At 40.5% G+C, this 18,850-nt stretch overlaps 1 protein-coding gene across 1 annotated transcript; it reads left to right on the top strand.

Annotated features, from left to right (window-relative positions):
• Nucleotides 1-3,999: 3,999 nt before the first annotated feature.
• On the top strand, nt 4,000-18,643 carry hsd3b7 (hydroxy-delta-5-steroid dehydrogenase, 3 beta- and steroid delta-isomerase). Its single transcript, XM_037688716.1, has 6 exons — nt 4,000-4,188; nt 8,025-8,180; nt 11,962-12,070; nt 16,813-16,912; nt 17,310-17,472; nt 18,104-18,643. Exons 1-6 carry the CDS (start codon nt 4,035-4,037, stop codon nt 18,514-18,516), a joined length of 1,095 nt encoding a protein of 364 aa, XP_037544644.1. The 5' UTR covers nt 4,000-4,034; the 3' UTR covers nt 18,517-18,643.
• The last annotated feature ends 207 nt before the right edge of the window (nt 18,644-18,850 follow it).

Here is an 18,850-nt window from a genome sequence, read left to right as displayed (position 1 = left end):
CCCTTTATTAATGGTGCATTAAAATATTTTTTAAATAAAAATCTGTTTTCGTTTTGTTTTGTTTTTTGTCTTACCGCAAAAGATTTCTTGAGTTTCCAGTGGTTAGAAAACATCTGGCAACATATTTGCAGCATTTTTTTTCATAGAAATATGGAAATCTGATGTGGATTTTGTGAAAGGAGGAGGAAAGGGAAAAGGCAGCGGAGGGAGCAGATGTTGACCTCAGCTGGAAAATCCCTACATCTGTCTTGGCTCCTTTGCTCTGTTTTAAACGCGGTGCCTTGCTACGCTGATGCTTTAACGCACGTTACCAGAAGTGAACTGCAGCTGTGACCTGGACGCTTGGTTTGAGGTCGAGGTCGTTTTAAGGTTTTTCTCCGAGTCACTTGAAGCAGGACGGTTTTACAAACGAACCACAGCTGAGCAGGTTTCAGGGATGACGGCATCCGTCACCGCACTTGGTGAAAAAACATTTACGGTTTGGTTTGTTCCACCCGAGGTTTCATATTTAATGCAGGGACGCTGAAACAAAATCTGCCCTATTTTATTTATTCATTTTTTTTAAAGGATCTGCTATACTTTCATTTTTGCATTGTCTCAGGCATTGCAACCTTTACACCTCTGTTGCTGTTTTTTTATCACTTAAGACTGATTTACTACTCTACAAGAAAACTGCAGCACACATTAACTCATCCCGAAACAAAATTACATATTTGCTTGTTTTTTTATACTTCCAAGAGACAAACTGCTTCCTTCTTATAGTGTTCGTGCTTTTAGACATGATTTAACCAACACTAAACTTTGAACTTTTCTTTGGCCGTAGTTCAAGAATGCTTTAATGTTAAACAGAGCATTTAAATCTGGTTTTATTTTAACAAAACATGCTAATACAAGAACTTATCACGAGTTGAGTTTAAGTGCTTGACTAATTAATATAAAAGTTCAGTCTTTTGGATTTGAACACTTTGCTCTGGATACAAAAGAACAATAAATTATTAATGAACAATAAATAAAGGCAGGAGACGATAAGGACTGGTGTTTGCAAATAACAGCTACAAATCATTTAAGTTGTTTTCTACTTTTTATGAATCATTTTCAAACTTGCCCAATCCGTAAAGTATAAGGTCAAAAAACTGATTTAACATCAATTATTAGCTTGTTTTTATCTAAATGAATCTTATATTATGACCATAATACACATCTATTTTAAAATAAGACCTAATAAGTTCTGACTCAAATGTGAACTCGTTCATAAAATAAAACATCAAATCTACAAACTATACTAAGTGATGTTTGTAAAAGTTTACTGCAGACGTTTCATAGATATATTAAATGTGATTCCAAAATGTGGGTCTGCAGTCATTGTAAACAAAGAAAGGTAAACGTATAATGTGATTACTTTTCATTCGTTTCCGTAGTAAACGAATTCAACCTTTGTTTAGACAGGTCAATCCCATTGAGCCTCGAGGACTCATTTACAAGAGAGACCTAATTTAACAAAGAATGATGACAACAACAGACAATTATGAAAAGGCATACAGATGTTTTTTTTTTTTTATTAAATGGCACAAAAAATAACAAAAAACAGCTAGATTATGAGTCAAATGTAGAAAACTAAAAACAGGAACGTGGTTGTTGGCATCCGGTCACAAAGTTTGCTAAAAAAATATAATTTTAAGGTTACATTAACCATCGATGTGATAAAAATAATTACTGTGCTGTTAGTGTCGGGGTCGTCGTTTAACAGACCCAGTTGATTTTTTTGATAAAGTTGTTAAATCTGAACGCAAACAGCATTCCACCGTCTGAAGTTCATATGGGCAGGGTTTTTATAAGATATTAGTCTCAGTGCATGAGCGAGGAATCATTGATAAAACCAGCTTTGTTAGGAAAAGTCACCCACTCAGTAACAAGTCGTGCACAACTTGTTAGGATTATTTACTGAGCCCGTCAATGGTCTGAAACAACTGGCCCAAAGACAACTCGCATCTAGCATTTCATGTCATGGGTATAGCAACTCAGATTTTAGAAGAATATAATGCAATATTCTGTTATAGTTTACACTGTGTAGTTTGTAGTTACTGTAAAATTAAAACTACTCGGTGTTAAATAATGTTTTCTCTTTTACCTTCAGGAAAGCGTCCACCAGTTGCGCTGTATTTCTGCTGTGCAGCCTAGTGGAAGTTCTGGGTCAGCTGATGATGAGACGAGGTATCTGAGAAGACTCCGTGGGATTTATAGCTGAATAGTTGTTTTGTGTAGGTGTGAGTTAGATTTTAATTAAAAGTAATTGTTCTTATTCAGACTGTTGACATCAGCATCAAGAGAGAGGTGGTCCTTAAAGCTCTGATGATCTACCTGGATGAACCTGTGGAGCATCTTTTGAAAGAACACCAGGTAAGAAGATATGATGCACTAACACGAGCAACATCCACACACCTTTTTTATGTTTGAGATGCAACATTGCACTGGATATGGTTTTCTTCTCCTTGCTATAGACTCCTCTTATCTATTGAATTTGGGCTCAAATTGAAGTAACAGCATGCCAGAGTGGGAGAAACAAAGACTTTGTTGATGACTCTTTGATCTTTATTGTAACACCTACATTCAATTAAACTGAGAACTCTTCTTGTTGTAATCTAGCCAGTAAATTGTCCAGTGTTTCAGAAAGTAAAGAGACTGTTCAGACTGTTGTGCTTTGGCAGTGGTCTGCACTCTTTTACTCTTTTAGTCGTCCTCATTTCTTTATTTTTGGTGTGTTTGCAGGATGGGCATCTGGAAACCATGACAATCTTTATTACTGGGAGAGAGGATCCTTTCCATCCACCCAAAGACATCAAGATAATCATTGATGGAACACAGGTCCTGAATGAACTGTTTTCTGTTGTTGCAACAGCTGTTGCCATGTTCTTCGGGCTCATATGCGTAACCTAAAATATCCCATAAATCTACAGTACACTCTTGTTGTACGACACTTGAAAAACACAAGGTGTTTTTAAGCCAAGGGGCTGGACTTTCTCCACCCATATGTTTGAAAGTTATGGAACTGACGATAATTCCTATAGAAATAGTGCTAACTGTATTATTTAGTAACATATTTCCCCTGACCATTCTGAAAAGGGGCACTAGCTGATTTTGTTTGAGGAGGAATATCTAATTTTCCTTTCACCCCATTTAGGGATATATGTTACAAAGTTGAGTGTTATTTGTAACTTCATGCAGTAAGTTATTTGAGTTTCACAGTATTTAGTTTGGTTCTTCTTCAGCAGGTTTAGCAAGGACAAAATGTACCCATTCCAAAGTCTGTTAGCTAAACTCCAAACATATTTTGGTTGTTGTTTTTTTCGTTTGTTACTTTTGGTAGCACATGATGGCATGTGTCAAACTCAAGGCCCATGGGCCAAATCCAGTCCGCCGTAACCATTTCTGTGGCTCTCTACACCCTAGAGGCCCACAGAGACAGAACTTTACGATAACAGTTGTGTGCGTCAGTATTACCTTATCAGTCAAATCAAATCAGTTTTTATGTTTATAATGCCAAATTACTCAAACATGAAATATTTATTTTTTTAGAAGTAGTCATCGAATGCAGAGAAATTTATATTTTACCAGTTTGTTGATAGGTCATTTTATCAATACTATATTATATAATAGTTTATGTTAGTTGGGTGAATGATCTGACCATCTGACTGTTGATTGCAGTTATCCACATTATGGAGGCTTGTGGACTAAACCATGTTGCACCGTTTTAAAGGGATGACAGAGAACCACCATCATTATTTCTAATGTAGAATTTAGTCTATAAGTCACCTCATTCATCTAGAGTGAGTTTATTTACACAGTAATAAATTTAAATTTTAAAATGTGGGGAAAGTTCTAATAAATCTCTGAATTTTCATTCAGGCGGTTTTAGGATTCCTCCCTGCGGGGGCTTTAGATGGACTGTTTTAGGCTCCGCCCCCTTCTATATAAAGGGTTCCGTCCTTCTTAGCTGTTCAGAAGTTCTTTAAATTGCGGCTGTTGTTTCTGTGAGCATGTCTAAAAACGGGCTCATCTATTTGATCACCGGAGGCTGCGGGTTTCTCGGAACCCATCTGCTCAGGGTTCTGCAGGAGAAGGAGGACGAACTGGTCGAGGTTCGAGTGTTTGACAAGCACGTAGATCTGAGTTTAAATGAACTCAGCACAGGTAAGGACATCCTGTCTGTTACACAGCTGAATTGCGTATTTTGTTCGGTTTTACATAAAAAAATACCGTTTAAACTCGTTGTCGTGTTGTGTTTCCGTCAGCTTTTTATCATTGTCAGAGTCGGAGTATGTACACAGGCTCCCAGTTACATTCAACAACTAAATGTAAAAGTACGGTGGCCGACGGGTGCAAACGCTCAGCAAACGGCGGAACGTGCAGCAAACACATGAAGCAAAATCAAAAACACAAGTTTACTGGTGTTTTCACAGTTTGCAGCGTTTTTCTGTTGCGTATGTTTTTGTGTTTGCATATGTGCTTTTTTTAGTTTGCATATGTTTTTTTGTGTTTGCATTTTTGTGTGTGTGTGTGTGTGTGTTTGCGTGTTTTTGAGTTTGCACCCAGTCACCGTACAAAAGAAAACCGTAATAAGATCTAAGATATGAACCAAGAAAACATCAACTAAAAATATGCCAAGCACAAATAGCATAAAAACGATACGTGGAACAGCAGCACAAACATGAGTCTGAGTGAGCAGATGAGCAGCATGAAACAGATCAGCAGCAACATGATGTTTTCACAGTGATTGTCCTGGTTAGAGATTCACGAGTCTAACAGCCTCAGGGTAGAAGCTGTTCCTCAGTCTAGTGTTTCCACACCCAATGCTCCTCCTTGAGGGGAGCAGGGCAAAAAGTGTGCGTGTGCTGGGTGAGTGGGGTCCTCCACGATGCAGGTGGCCCTCTTGTCTGTAAGTTACTTAAGAAAATTCACAAAAAATGTATTTTTAATCAAAACCGCCTAAACCTCATAATAACAATCAAGACGTTTATTAAACAATCTCCTCTGACTTTATCATTTTATAGTAAAATTTCCTGTTACAGTAGGCAGATTTGACCATCTTATCATTAAATTAGTAACAAAATTAGTTCTGGTACTTTTTAAAGTATGGCTTACTGGTAACTATAAAATGGTAATGCGTTTTAAGCTTAACCAACAACAATCAAAAACAAATAGATTTTAACACAAACTTGTTAGTGGCATTTGGATCGATCCTAAAATTGATACAGTACTGTATTAATATTAAAATAAAGTATCGATCATATAGATGTTTTTTGTTTCTCCTCTCAGCGTTTCGTTTGTTGCCATAGAAACTAATTTTTGCCACACTGAAGAAGAATAAGATCATCTAACTCGAAATTAAGACATTGCATCATTAACATGAGATATTTCAAAATTATAAGCTGCTATGTTAAATTTAAAGATCGTTCATAAATATGGCCTAGATAATTTATTTATTTTTTACTCACATTGACAGAAATGGATCTGGATCACAACAACACCAAAAATGTAAACACACTTGTAATCACAAAGAAGCAAAGAGCAAAACACAGAACCGTTCTACATTTTTCATTTTTCCATTTCACCTTTATTAAATCAGGCATAAACACTTAAAATCAAATTCTTATTTACTGAGCTGGTCTGGCAGCACCAACAGCCACTTGTAGGCTCAAGGGAAGGGAAACGGTACAATTAGGCAAAACAACAAAATCTCAATAACAAACAAGGAAATCGCAAATTACATTAAAAACAGTTCATTAAACGACAACATTACTAAGCATGAAAACATTTGCAAGTATCTTTAAAAACGACTTTTAAATTATTTTAAAAAACTAGAAACTGAAACAAGTGAGGTCAAACCCAAAGTTTTTGAAGTAGGTTTTTAGAGTTGTTAACCACAAATACTGAGAGGTTCAGGTGTTGTACTTCTAAACCAGTGCTGGTTTCATTAGATTAGTCAAATATGGAGGTGAATAACCAGCAACGTCTTATAAATGAGGGTAAACCGATGAATGTCACAACAAGTATGTAGAGAAGGACATTTAACAAGAGTAGAGACAATGATGTGTTTTATTAGGAGCATTTGTAACGAAGCCAATAGCAAACACCCTTAACATGTCTGTAAATTATGTCTCCATAATCCAACAAAGGTAGAATGGGTTTTTTTTTTTTTCAACAATTGTGGATTTTGCAGCCAATGTAAGCAATGATTGATTTCTACATAGATATTCAAGTTTCGCTTCAACCTTAGATTGCAAAACATAAACATGATGTGAAAAGGACAGAGCACCATCAATCCATATGTCCAAATATTTATAAACCGTTACCTCTTCTATAATGTCATTGTTTACAGTGGTGAAGTCCACCCAGGTGGGTATGGTTCCTCCTCCATGACTGAACCACATACATTTCGTTTTCTTGGCATTTAAGGACAAATTTAAGCCAGAAAAGGCCTGCTGGATTTCAAGAAAACTATATGCAAGGAACTTCACAACCTCACCCAGAGTAGAACCAAAAGTATATACAATGGTGTATAGAATAGAAATGAATGGAGTCCTCACTAACGGAACGCGAGATACCATTTATAAATGAGGAGAAAAGTGGTGTACCAAGAATGGAGCCTTGGGGTACACCTGACATACCCAGAAGAAACTACAGTAAATTTAAAAAAAAATGCAGAATAAATAGAAGCATTTAAATTAACCAAGAATTAAATGTAATGATAATAAAATCTATCAAACACAATCCACTGCTGTTCCTTACATAAATTAAAAGTATCGGGTCGATACTGACCGTGTATTTACTTGGTCGTGGGTCAACATCACTTTTTGTAGTTTCACAGCTCAAACAAACTCTTGACGCGTGGTCAGAGGGTCAACTTTACGGGTTGGGAAACTAAAAGTTATCAGAGTTCCTCTAAAACACTTTTTTTTAACTTCCTGTTTTACTCGAGTCATAAATTTAGCATGACTTAATTTAAGAACTGCTGGGTGTAAATTACATTCAGTTCCTCTGAGGTTTGTCCACGTCAGTAAGAGGAATGCTCCAACCGCCAGTGGAGAATCCTTTGTTTTCTTTATTTATTGTGAGATCTGGTGTCTCAGACCCAGAGACGCCCCACGTTCGGCCCTCGGGGCAGGAAAAGGACACTTGGATCATCCGTAATTTAAAGATGGTGTGAGGAAAAGTAAAAGGTTTAATCTGTTTGAACAGGATCACGTTTCCACAGCGCTCTTATCGACGACCACAAGATAAACCAGAGACTCACAACCTTCAGATGATAACGAGACTCAACTTTACTGCCTGCTGCAGAACTTTAACTCACCTCGTGCCAAAGGCGAAGGTCGTCTCTGTTCGTGCATCTGTTAGCATAATATCTCACGGCTCACTGAACGGATTTTAATGAATCTTCCAGGAAATAATCATCAGATGTCCCGACAAACTCCTGGAGACAAAACAATTCAAAATGTTGCCATTAAAAGCATAAATTGCTTCAACTCTGTAAATTTTTACAAATCTCGAGCTAAAACCTAAACGTGGAAGTAGCTGAGAGTTCTCAATCCACAACGCTCATGAGATTGTAGCTGTCGTCATATTTGACCAAAACACCTTTCACTTTGTTAAAATTTGATGGAGTTGGTTTAAACTCTGGCTTGAAGGGCAGGGGACTCCCAATAATTTAAAGTTTAGTTTTTAAACCACTAAAAGTAATCCTTTTTTATAATATATTTTTAATTTAGTAAGGTAATTTACTTTTTTGTGTGTAGTTTTCAGTAAAACCTACTTCAATGTGGAAATATTATCTGGAAATAATAATAATAATAATAATCTAAACAAATAAAAACAGGGAATATTTGTGAAGGAAGTCCTCAGGGTTGATGACGAACAACCCTGACTGTAAATAATGATTCATCTTCCTCTTCCTCACCTGGAATATTCTGAGGAAACTCCTCGTTTTGTCTCATCGCCGGTTTTGGTTTATGTCTCCGTTTCTCACGCAGAGAGGACGAAAGTCGTCGTCGTTCGTGGTGACATCACAGATTACCGCAGCGTGCTGGAGGCCACGCGTGGAGCAGATGTTGTGATCCACTCTGCCAGCTTGGTGGACGTCTGGCACAAAGTCCCGGAAAGCCTCATCTACTCCGTCAACGTAACAGGTGCGTCCTGAAGAGTCCCGATGAGTGAGCGGGGGGGGGGGGGGGGGGGGGGGAGGGGCGGGGAAGGGACCGACGGGAAACGGTTCAGACGTTTCCTGTGGGTCCCAACACAGAGAAAACGCACATGTAGATGGTTTGGACAGTGAAATCTAAAGAAAATGTCTCGAATGAAAAGTGGTGTGAAGCCGGATTTAGATCCATTCAAAAACCTGAGCCAAGAACCTTTTTTTTTATCTTATCATATTGCTGCATCTGAACGTAATGCATGTTTGAACGACGTCACCGCTCCCAGCTCGAGGGAGGGAAACACGTTTATCTTTACCTACACAAGGCTGGGTCAGTGAACAAGGCCAGGCTGATTCTGGCAGATCCTGTTCATCGCTCCATGGTGAGTTCAGGTTACTTCCATCTGGAGGCAGGTTTCTGCTGCCCAGATGTGGAACAAACTGACTGAAAAACTCGTTCATCCCTGTAGAGATCAGGCTTCTCAATGAACAATGATGATTTCTGTTAATGTCTCAGTGTCTAGTATGGATTTTTTGTGTGTCTACTGACTGGGAAACAAATTGCCCCTTGGGGATAATAAAGATTCTTGAACTTGAACATGAAGATGGTTGATGCTCAGTTGATTCAGAAGAGACAGAAACATCTGAAGCGTCAATGCTGCAGCTCCGAGACTCTAAAGCATACGTGTCAAACCCGAGGCCCGAGAGCCAAATGTGGCCCTCGTTGACATCTTATCTGGCCCCCAAGATGTTATTTTAAATGAAAAATACTTTTATTTCTTAATTTTTTTTCAATAATCTTTGATTATGATGTTGAAAGCACAACAGGGAACATCAAAATGTGACCAATCAAACTCTTATTGAGGAACCTGTGACCAAGAAAAGATGTTGGATATCTAACTTAAGTTAATGTAGATTCTGAAATTGGCCCTTAGTTTGAAAAAATGTTTATAATTATGGCCCCCTTTTCCTTTTGACACCCCTGCTCTAAACATTCATTGTTTTCAGGGACGCTGCAGCTGCGTCGAGCTCGTGGTGCAAAGGTCAGCGGTGGGTTCAAGTGTCACACGAGGCTGAAGGCTTGTTGTGAACGCTGACTCAGCGTTTACAAAAGAGTTTTCCTGTTTCTTTCCCATGTTTTGAACAATTTCTACACAGCTGTTCATATATCAAAATGTGCAGCTCGTTCGGGTGGGTGCTTTGATTTTTGAAACTTTTTTAAAATTCTTTGCAAGGATTCAAGGTTCTTCATTGACATTCACATCACGCGTGGTACATGAGGTGGAACGAAACTTTGTACACAGGGTCCCAGTTACATCCGAACTAAGAAATACGTTAAACTGAGAATACACTAAGCACTAATGGTACCAAACAACAGCAGCACGAACATGAGTCTGTGTGAGCATATGAGGACGAATGAACACAGCAACATGAAATAAATCAGCAGCATGAGATCAGCAGCACATGTCAACAATCAAGTGGCATTACAGTGATTTTTTTTTCACAGTGATAATCCTGATTAGGGACGTATGAGTCTAACAGCTTCAGGGTAGAAGCTGTTCCTCAGTCTAGTGGTTCTACACTGAATGCTCCTCAATCTCTTTCCTGAGGGGAGCGGGGCAAAAAGTGTGTGTGCTGGGTGGGTGGGGTCCTTCATGATGCAGGTGGCCCTCTTCCTGCATCTGGAGGTGTAGATGTCTGTGATGGTGGGGAGGCTGACTCCAACATACTTCTGTGCAGCTTTCACCACTCGCTGCAAAATATTTAAAATATATTATAAAAAATATTTAACTTAAAGATTTGCCAACACTGGTTTCTGTTAAATCCCTTCAAAAACATTGTTCTAGTTGAAGTTCGCTTCGGCTACTGGATCTACTTTTTGTCATCTTATGATAGTTGTTTTTTTTTTTAGCTATCATTTTGCTACATTTAGCTTTTTGACAACCTTCTGCAACTTTAAGCTTTTATGTAGCCTAATGGTAGCACTGCCGACCTAGTTGTTTTTCTACTTTTAGCTTGCATTTTGCTACTTTTAGCTTTCAGCTAGTGATTTTCCTCTTTTGGCAAGTGTTTTACTACTTGAGCATTACTGTGCTACTTTTAGCTAGCCTTTCACTGCTTCTAGCTTTTAGCCAGTGACTGCGTCTTGCTAATCCAAGTTTGAACTCCTCAAGTAACATAAAATTCTTATTTTTGGATCTAAAAATTCGACAGGACAGAAATCGAGCTGTAAGCTGTTTGTGCGTGAGCAGCATGATGCTTCTCTTCAGGAACGCAGGTACGAAGGCGTCGCCTTTACCTGAAAATACCAAACGCTGTCATCTGAAGGTTTGTGCAGGTTGAGACGTGTTTGTGTCGTTTGTCGCTGTGAGGCTGTTGTGGCTCGGAAGGATGATGTCATGTTTGATCGGATCTGTTTTTGTTTTTTAATTTAAACTAAACAAAGAACCTGGAACATTTCAGCCCTGAAACATCGGCCCTGATCTGCTTTTCAATTAAAGACACAACATAAATTACCAGCTGCCAAAATGCAGCGTGAAGCAAAACCCGAATTAAAACCTAAGACTAGCAGAACCAACGCTAAAGGCTCAAATCGTCAAAGCTTTAATTTTAATAAAACTAAGGAAGTAACGTATTTTAAACAGTTTAAAGTTTTAAAGCCAGAAGTTATAGCTCCCATCTCTGAAACAGTTTTTTATCCATCAATGGTTCAGATGAACTCTGCTGAAGCAGGAGAAGGAAGGTAAACCCTTCATTTGTCTCTGTGTCCCCCTGTGATGGACTTGACCTGTCCAGGTGTCCTCCGCCTCTCTCACACCTACTGCTGGACTTGGACACCAACTCCCCACGACCGTGAAGAAGACGGAGGGCGAGACTCAGTGGGAGTGTGAAGCAGTGATTCAGCAAACACAAGACACTTGAGTCGTTTGCAGACTCGGCTGTGGACCTTGTTCTAGAAACGGAGCCCCTCAGACATCATCACCTATCATCCAGGGGTGCTCGTTTCATTTTGTCTGCAAGATGTTTGCTTCATAATGGACGTTTCCTCCTGATGGGCTCCAGTTTTATCACAAAGAATGGGATAAAGTTTCATCTGCTTTGGTCTCTGGGTTTTCCCTGTGCTGCCGGCATTCTTCAGATCTTCAGACCTGGAGTCAAATGTTTATTTAGATTTAATCTTATTGTGAAACTAATCCAGCATTAAATTTAATCCAGGTTTTAGAAGCCTTTGTGTTTTCTGGCAGATAATTTTCTCTTGTATTTGTGAAGCCTAATGCGTTTTAATGCGTTTTCTTTTCATTCTTTGGTTCTTTCCTGTCGTTTCTTTCTGCCATGGCTCGGCACAGACATCCCAGATCACGAGTTTAGGAGTGAATCGTGAATTATCGGACTCCACTGCTCTCCTGTCAGCGCTGTTTTTGTCAAAACTGGAGGTTTGAGATTAGACTGAGTGTCACCAACACATAAAAACTTAAAAAGTCAGTTTGGAAAGATCGAACTTAGCCATTTTTCCTTGCACGGCTCGTTAATGTTTGTAATAAAACTCCGAATTACGTGGAACAGAGGAAAAATGTTTCCTATTGCTTGACAGAACACACATGGATCCCACATCTGTGTTGTTTTTAACACGTGTATGTTGACCGTCTGCATGTAATTAAGATTAACAAACTGGACTCCGGTCTGATCCGGTCTGAGGAAAACAAAAACATCTGTTTCTTAATAAAGTCAGTTTTATTCAGACGAACTTCCAATAAATAAATTTCCTGTCTTCTCAGGAACGGAGAACGTGATCAAAGCGTGCGTGGAATGTGGCGTGGAGAGCCTCGTCTACACCAGCAGCATGGAGGTGATCGGCCCCAACGTCCACGGAGATCACTTCAAGAGGTGAAACTTTAAAAACGAGCACCATTTCCGTACATTTCACGTCCGTTTCCTGCAGCTGTCCATCAGGGAGCCCACAGGGCGCTAATGTAGGCATCTATTGTAAGAAAGGCTTCTTCTGTTTGTTTTTTATGGAAGCTAAAACATTTCGGAGAGCTGGTTGGAGTTCATGGTTATTCAACAATCTCCGTCTTTTATCAACAAAGTTTGTAGTTTTATTTGGGAAAACAAATAAAAGTAATTTAAGCCAGGTGGAGCAACATTTTCCCCTATGCTGTTTTTGCAGACAATTATTATTTTCAAGGTTCTTTATTGTCATTCTTATCGCATGTGGTACATGAGGTGGAACAAAAATGTCTACTCAGGGTCCCAGTTACATGCAAAAATATAAGGTATAAAAAGAAATTGTATACAAGGATCTAAGATATATGCTAAACAATAATAATGTAAAATAATATGGTGTATTAAACAGCAGCCTGAACATGAGTCTGTTGTTGGCAGATACAGCAGCTTAAAGGCAGCTTTGTACAGCCTTGATGTGCAAACCTGTAACCCAGTCCATCTTTGATGCTACTTGTTACGACCCGGCTCAGCCAGGAAAAGGGGAGGTAACGTTAATGGGGGCTCGTCCGGGATCTGAACCCAGGATCTCTCGCAAAGGCACGTGTGGTGCAGCCGCTCACAAAACCTGGAAACATAATCCTGAATATTCTCTTTAGAGGATATGTCTGAGTCCAAAAGTTTCTCTTTGAGAACTTTCAGGGGACTCTGTATGTCCAAACCCTGATTCAGCTGGACTGAATCCTAAAGATTCCTGAGCACTGAGTCAACGCTACTGTTGACAAAACAAAAAGGTTTTGACATTTGTAGAAATTAGTGAATCCTCCTCGAGGTGCCAGCAGCCCACATGTTGGCACACTTAACGGGATGAGCTGTTCCTGAAACGTTTGAGGAAAAGAAACAATGGATAAAAGTGATGACCACGCTGACTCGTGATGAATGGCATTGTGGTGATGCACAATAGAGCTGTCATTTCTAACCCAAACCCAAAACCCAGCCCGGACCGACCTGGATTAGGGCCAGTCCAGGCCCTTATAATGTGATTGATGTGCAGGCTGGGCCTGTCTCGGTCTTTGATGTGGTTTTAAGAATCATACAGCACAAATAAAACTAAATAAGAATGCACAATATAAAATTGTGTTAATCTACTTGTTGAAGAGGAGGCAGGTCCGACCGGATAGTTTAAATAAGAGGTAAAAAAGTCACGTTTAGCTCAGATGGACAACCGGTCACCGGCCGCGCGCGTCTGCTGACCCACCTGTTGAAATGGACTCGCGACCTGTCCAGGGTGTACCCCACCTTTTGCACAGTGATGGCTGGATACGGGCACCAGCGACTCCCGCAACCTGAAAAGGAAGAAGCGAGTAAAGATAATGGATGGATCAGCTGATCACAGGCTGCGCACGTCATGCTGTCATCTGCGGTGAAGGAAGTGGTAGCATCTACAAAAGCCGAAGCGAGCAGCGTGTTCAATTAAAATATCCTTGTTCGATATTTTTCCAAATAATTTTACTCTAAAAATATTTTTGTTCATCTGTATAACAGCCCATCTGTAGAACTGATTTTTTTTAGGTTATTTGTTTTGTATGTTAATATCCATTTGGTGACTTGTTAATAAAAATAAATCTTACATCGTCCTTTCATTACGATTTTAAAACTATCATATCAAACTGATTTACTACAAAAGCAGTAAAAGTTTAATTTTTTTCAGGTCGGTCCTCTAATTACCGTTAACCCGTTGGGTCCGGGTAGGGCTTGGGGGGGAAAAAGAAAAACTACGGGCTTGGTCCGGGCCGGATTTATTAGGCCCAAATGCAACTCTTAACGCACGGACTATACACGTATATTGTATCCATGGAAATGGCTTTTGTGTCTTTAAGTTGAAAAAACAAACGCAAATATTTCTGATTGAGTTTTGCGTCATTTACTTATTTTCATATTAAAACCAGACGGCAAATAAAGGAGAAGTTTGTTAATGTTTTGGACAGAAACGGTCCATAACCAGTTTGTTTATGAGGTTTAAAACCGGTCTCGTATCAAATGAATGTCACAAAGAGCCAAGTATTTTTGGCTCCGAGGACAAAGGCTTGTTTGAACCAGTGATCTGAGCAGATTGTGACGTGAACCCGCTCTGTGAAATCAGACTCCGTGCTCTTCAGCGGCGACAGCCTTTCATCTCTGCACGCGTCTGTCCGCTCGTTGTCCGGACGGTTTACTGAGACGAAGGAGAACATTCAAACCTCCGGACAAGACGGGCACCAACCTTCATCCGTCGGTCTGTGGACGAATTCTTGACTAAATTCATCACTCGTTGACGTAGAAATGTCGAACTGCACAGCCGGACACCTCGTGTGTCCAGGTTGATCCCTGATGACTTCAAGGCCACTGGGTCAAAGGTCAGTCTTGTCTCTGCTCCACCTTAACATCCAGGTAACTACGGTCCTCGTGGCCCGCCATCCTACATGTTTTAGCTGTTTCTCTGTTTCAGCACACCTGATTCAAATCATGCGATTAGCCACTCAGAATGTCATCACGTCTAGCAGAAGCCGGTCAACGACTCGTTGATTTCTGTCGGGCGTGTTGAAGCAGGAAACATCTAAAACTTGCAGGATAGTGGGAAACGAGGATCAGGGACTCCAGCCTTGACTGTCCCTATCTGTCCATCCCTAAGACGGTCCACAGTAAGTTGTCCATGGTGTAACTACAGATGTTGACGTCTCCACGTTGGATCTTTTGTTGATTTTAAAATCACTTCCGTCAAAGAAACTGAGTGGCTCTGGTCTACTCTGACCATAGAATGGTTTGGATCGGCTGCAGGTGAGTTCCTCACACCTGCTAGCTGCAGTTTTATGTTCTTGTGCGTTCTTTAATCAACCATTTTGTCTTTTTATCATCATCACAAACCAGTCAAACTGACCTTTGACCTCACCATCATGTAATTATCGAACGAACCCATATATTCAGGGTTGTTGAGCGAGCGACTTCATTCAGGTTCTTGATGACGTTGACAGTTTACTGACGGGTGGATTATATCCTGTTGGTGGAACTCTTGTTTATTCATAAATCAGATCCAGATTTTCCCACGTTTGGTTTTTTAATTGTCTCTGATCAGCTGCCAGCTGAGCGGACTCTTTTTGTTTTACCTGGAGACGTCGAAGTAACAACTGTTGCTTGTGTCAGGTCACATCAGTTCAGCAGAAGTCCTACAGCTCAGGACGGGTTCTGTTCAGACTGGATCAAAGGGGTCCAGACCACCAGAGGAAAACCTCTTCCATGTTCTTTGAGGCTCTTCGGACATGTATTTAACACCACCTGGTCACAATCAGAAGGCTGAAAACCCTTTATTTCATTCAGGAATGTTTGTGCCCATGTCTAGTCCACGCCTTTGTCACGACCCGATTGGACTATTGCAACGCGCTCTATGCTGGTGTCAGCCAGGCCTCCAGCTCACGTCTTCAGCTCGTCCAGAATGCTGCTGCTCGGCTTTTAACCAGAACTCGTAGGTCTGAACATATTACACCAGTTCTGTCCTCCCTTCACTGGCTCCCTGTTCGTACGAGGATAGTCTTTAAAATTCTTCGGTTGACCTTCAAATGCGTAAATGGCCTCGCACCCCTTTACCTCTCTGAGCTACTGGAACCTTACGTTCCCTCTCGGGCCCTGAGATCATTCCATCAGCTGCTTTTGGCTGTTCCAAAATCAAGACTGAAGCTCAGAGGAGATCATTTTCAGTCATGGGCCCCAAACTCTGGAACAACCTGCCCCCCCAACATCAGGCAGGCCACCTCCCTTCCTCACTTCAAATCCCTGATAAAAACACATCTGTTCAAATCCGGCATTTCACACAGTGTAAATTGATTTAGTGTTCTGTGATCCTATGTGTTAAATGCTTTTTATTAATTCTGTATTATTATTATTAGTGGATTATATATTTTTTCATTAATTTTACTCTCATTGATGTTGTTAAGCACTTTGATAAGTTTTTTTTAAATGGGCTCTATAAATAAAGTTGACTTGACTTGTCCGTTTTTCTGCTCTGATATAATCAAACTTTGAAGTCTTTTGTTTGGAAACCCATTTTCAGCACCGGGTTAACCCAATAAATCACATCTGCATTTGGCGAGCTTACTGTGGATGAGTTAAATCTGAACAGCTGACTTGTTTGGATTCCTGTTCAAAACTCGGTGACATCATGGCCTCTGCAACAAATTACGGAATCAAAGAGAAAAATAATGTCTAATAACGATGCACACGAGGATCGCTGACACCCTTCCAGATGTTGTTCGTACCTCTGTGCGAGTTCGCACGTCGTTATTTATTTTTTTTTGAGTTGGCTCTCATCAGCTTTTCAGCATCTTTCTGTAAGAACGAGCCTTGGTGTTGTCTCGCTGCACAGACATGAAGATCGACCTGTTGAAGTGTTCAGACTGATAAATGTTCCTGGTTTCAACCGTCCCTTTAAGACTCTCTCAGCGCTGCGCGTTAGTTTTCTGTCAAAACATTCCTGTCATTCAAGTGGGAGCTCAAGAAAACACGTCTGAATGAATGTGCACATTCTTTATTGATTGCACACGGCTGCTGAAGCACCAGCTGACCGGCGCAAATGTAGATTGGATTACTTTTTTTTTTTTTTTAAGAATGAAGGGCGAATAAAAACCACCAATATTGGATTTCTTTCTCTGCAGAGGCAACGAAGACACGCCGTATCCCGTGAAACACGTCATGGCGTATCCCAAAAGTAAGGCGGCGGCAGAGAAACTCGTTCTGGAAGCTAACGGCATCACGGTACGACAACGTATTTAAAAAAAAAATACTCCTTTCTTTAAAACGCATTCTAGACAAACCACAGTAAGAGGTTAATTCTTGATGCAGACGGTGAAAATGTTAAAGAGCTGCCTGATATTTAATTTTATGTTACTGCATGCAGCAAGAACATTTTGTTTCTTAAACCTTAAATATGCAAAAGCGATAAATTCCTTTGCGGCTGCCAAATGCTTGGTTGGGTTTCAACATTGTAGGGATTTCTTTTGCAACTTCTCTGCAGACAGTCCTCTCTGTGATCTTACTGGGTGTCATTTCTAAAGGCTGTAATTAAAACCCAGTAAATCTTGCCACATGCTGTTATTTTACCGTTTTCTTGTCTTCTAGTTTTCTGCCCCTCACGGTTGGTTTTGTCGTCCAGGTGAAAGGTGGAAAGTGTTTATTCACCTGCTCCCTGAGGCCGACGGGGATCTACGGCGAAGGTCACCTGCTGATGAAGGACTTCTACCAACAGGCTGCTGATAGAGGAGGTTTGGTCATCGGGGGCATCCCGGACCACATTGAACACGGGAGGGTTTATGCAGGTAAAACTACTGAAGACGAGTTTTTAGGAAGCAAGAATCTATTCTCAGTTCTCTCTTGAAAATAAATTAAAGGCATTTAAAGTAAAAAAGGAACCTCATTAAAAACTGAAAACTTCAAACGACACTTCCTCCTAAATTCTCAGAAGGTTTTGAAGCTGATATATTTTTACATCAGCTGTGTCGCTAAGCTGCTAATAACTAAAGAGCTGCTTTGAACCGAGGCTGTAGAAGAGCCGTAACCTAAAGATACAGACGATGTTAACATGTTGAAGTGTATTTTACATATTTACGTTGTTTAACTTATACATCCTGATATATTAATGTAGATCTGTACGTGTTTTGTTCATTTATGGCTGACGAATGTTAACCACAGGTTTGTGAGGACCCAAGATAAACTTCTAGTTCACAATTGGCCTCGGTTGTTACGATTGGTAAAATAAAAATTGATCAATTTTCTATATTAAACCTGAGAATTGGTGTTTTCTGAGAAAATCCAGTGCCTGGTGTCTTTGATCAAACTTGCTGAAGCTGAATTGTAAAGCTAAAAGAAGCAGAAACACTAGCTAAAAGCCCGAAGTAGCTGAACAGAATCTCGGAATGAAAACTTGGCTCCTTGTTTTTGTCTCTCTAGGCAACGTTGCTTGGATGCACGTTCTTGCAGCTCGAGCCCTCAGGGAGAAGCCTCAGGAAGTCGGAGGCGAAGCTTTCTTCTGCTACGACGACTCGCCGTACAAAAGCTACGAGGACTTCAACATGAAGCTGCTCTCGGCGTTCAACTTCAGGAAGATGCGCATGCCCGCCGTGATCCTCTGGTTCCTGGCCATGTTCAACGACCTCCTCCGCTGGGCGCTGAGTCCGGTCTACAACTACACCCCGCTGCTGAACCGCTACACCCTGGCTGTGGCCAGCACCACCTTCACGGTGCAGACCGACAAAGCTCAGAGGTTCTTCCAGTATCGACCCCTCTACGACTGGGATCAGTGTTTAGCGCGAACGCAGAAATGGGTCGGCACGTTTCCTTCAGAAAACCCCAAAGACTCCTAATGTAACCTGAGCCTCTGCGGAGCACACACCAGATGCTGCTCTGAAGACCACCAGGATCACAGAACCACAGAAACCTGCAGATAATTGACTTTACAGGAAATTAAGCAAACACTGAATGCCCAACGTTCTTTGAAGGAATGGATGCATGATTAAACGTTTGTCCAAACTGTGCACGTTTTTGTGTTTCCCAATGTCATTTGGCTGCGGGGATCAGGCTGAAATGGGTTGGCGTCAAAAGTAAATCAGCTGTAGACGTTTATCCAAAGACTTCTTTAAGTGTTTCATCACAATCCGTCCTGCGGTTTTGAGATATATCTCTGGTTTCCTCCCCCAG

Source organism: Nematolebias whitei, chromosome 15 (assembly GCF_014905685.2).
Source record: "Nematolebias whitei isolate Nwh7 chromosome 15, NemWhi1, whole genome shotgun sequence".
Lineage (NCBI taxonomy): Eukaryota > Metazoa > Chordata > Actinopteri > Cyprinodontiformes > Rivulidae > Nematolebias > Nematolebias whitei.
This window is presented reverse-complemented; position numbering and strand designations above follow the sequence as displayed.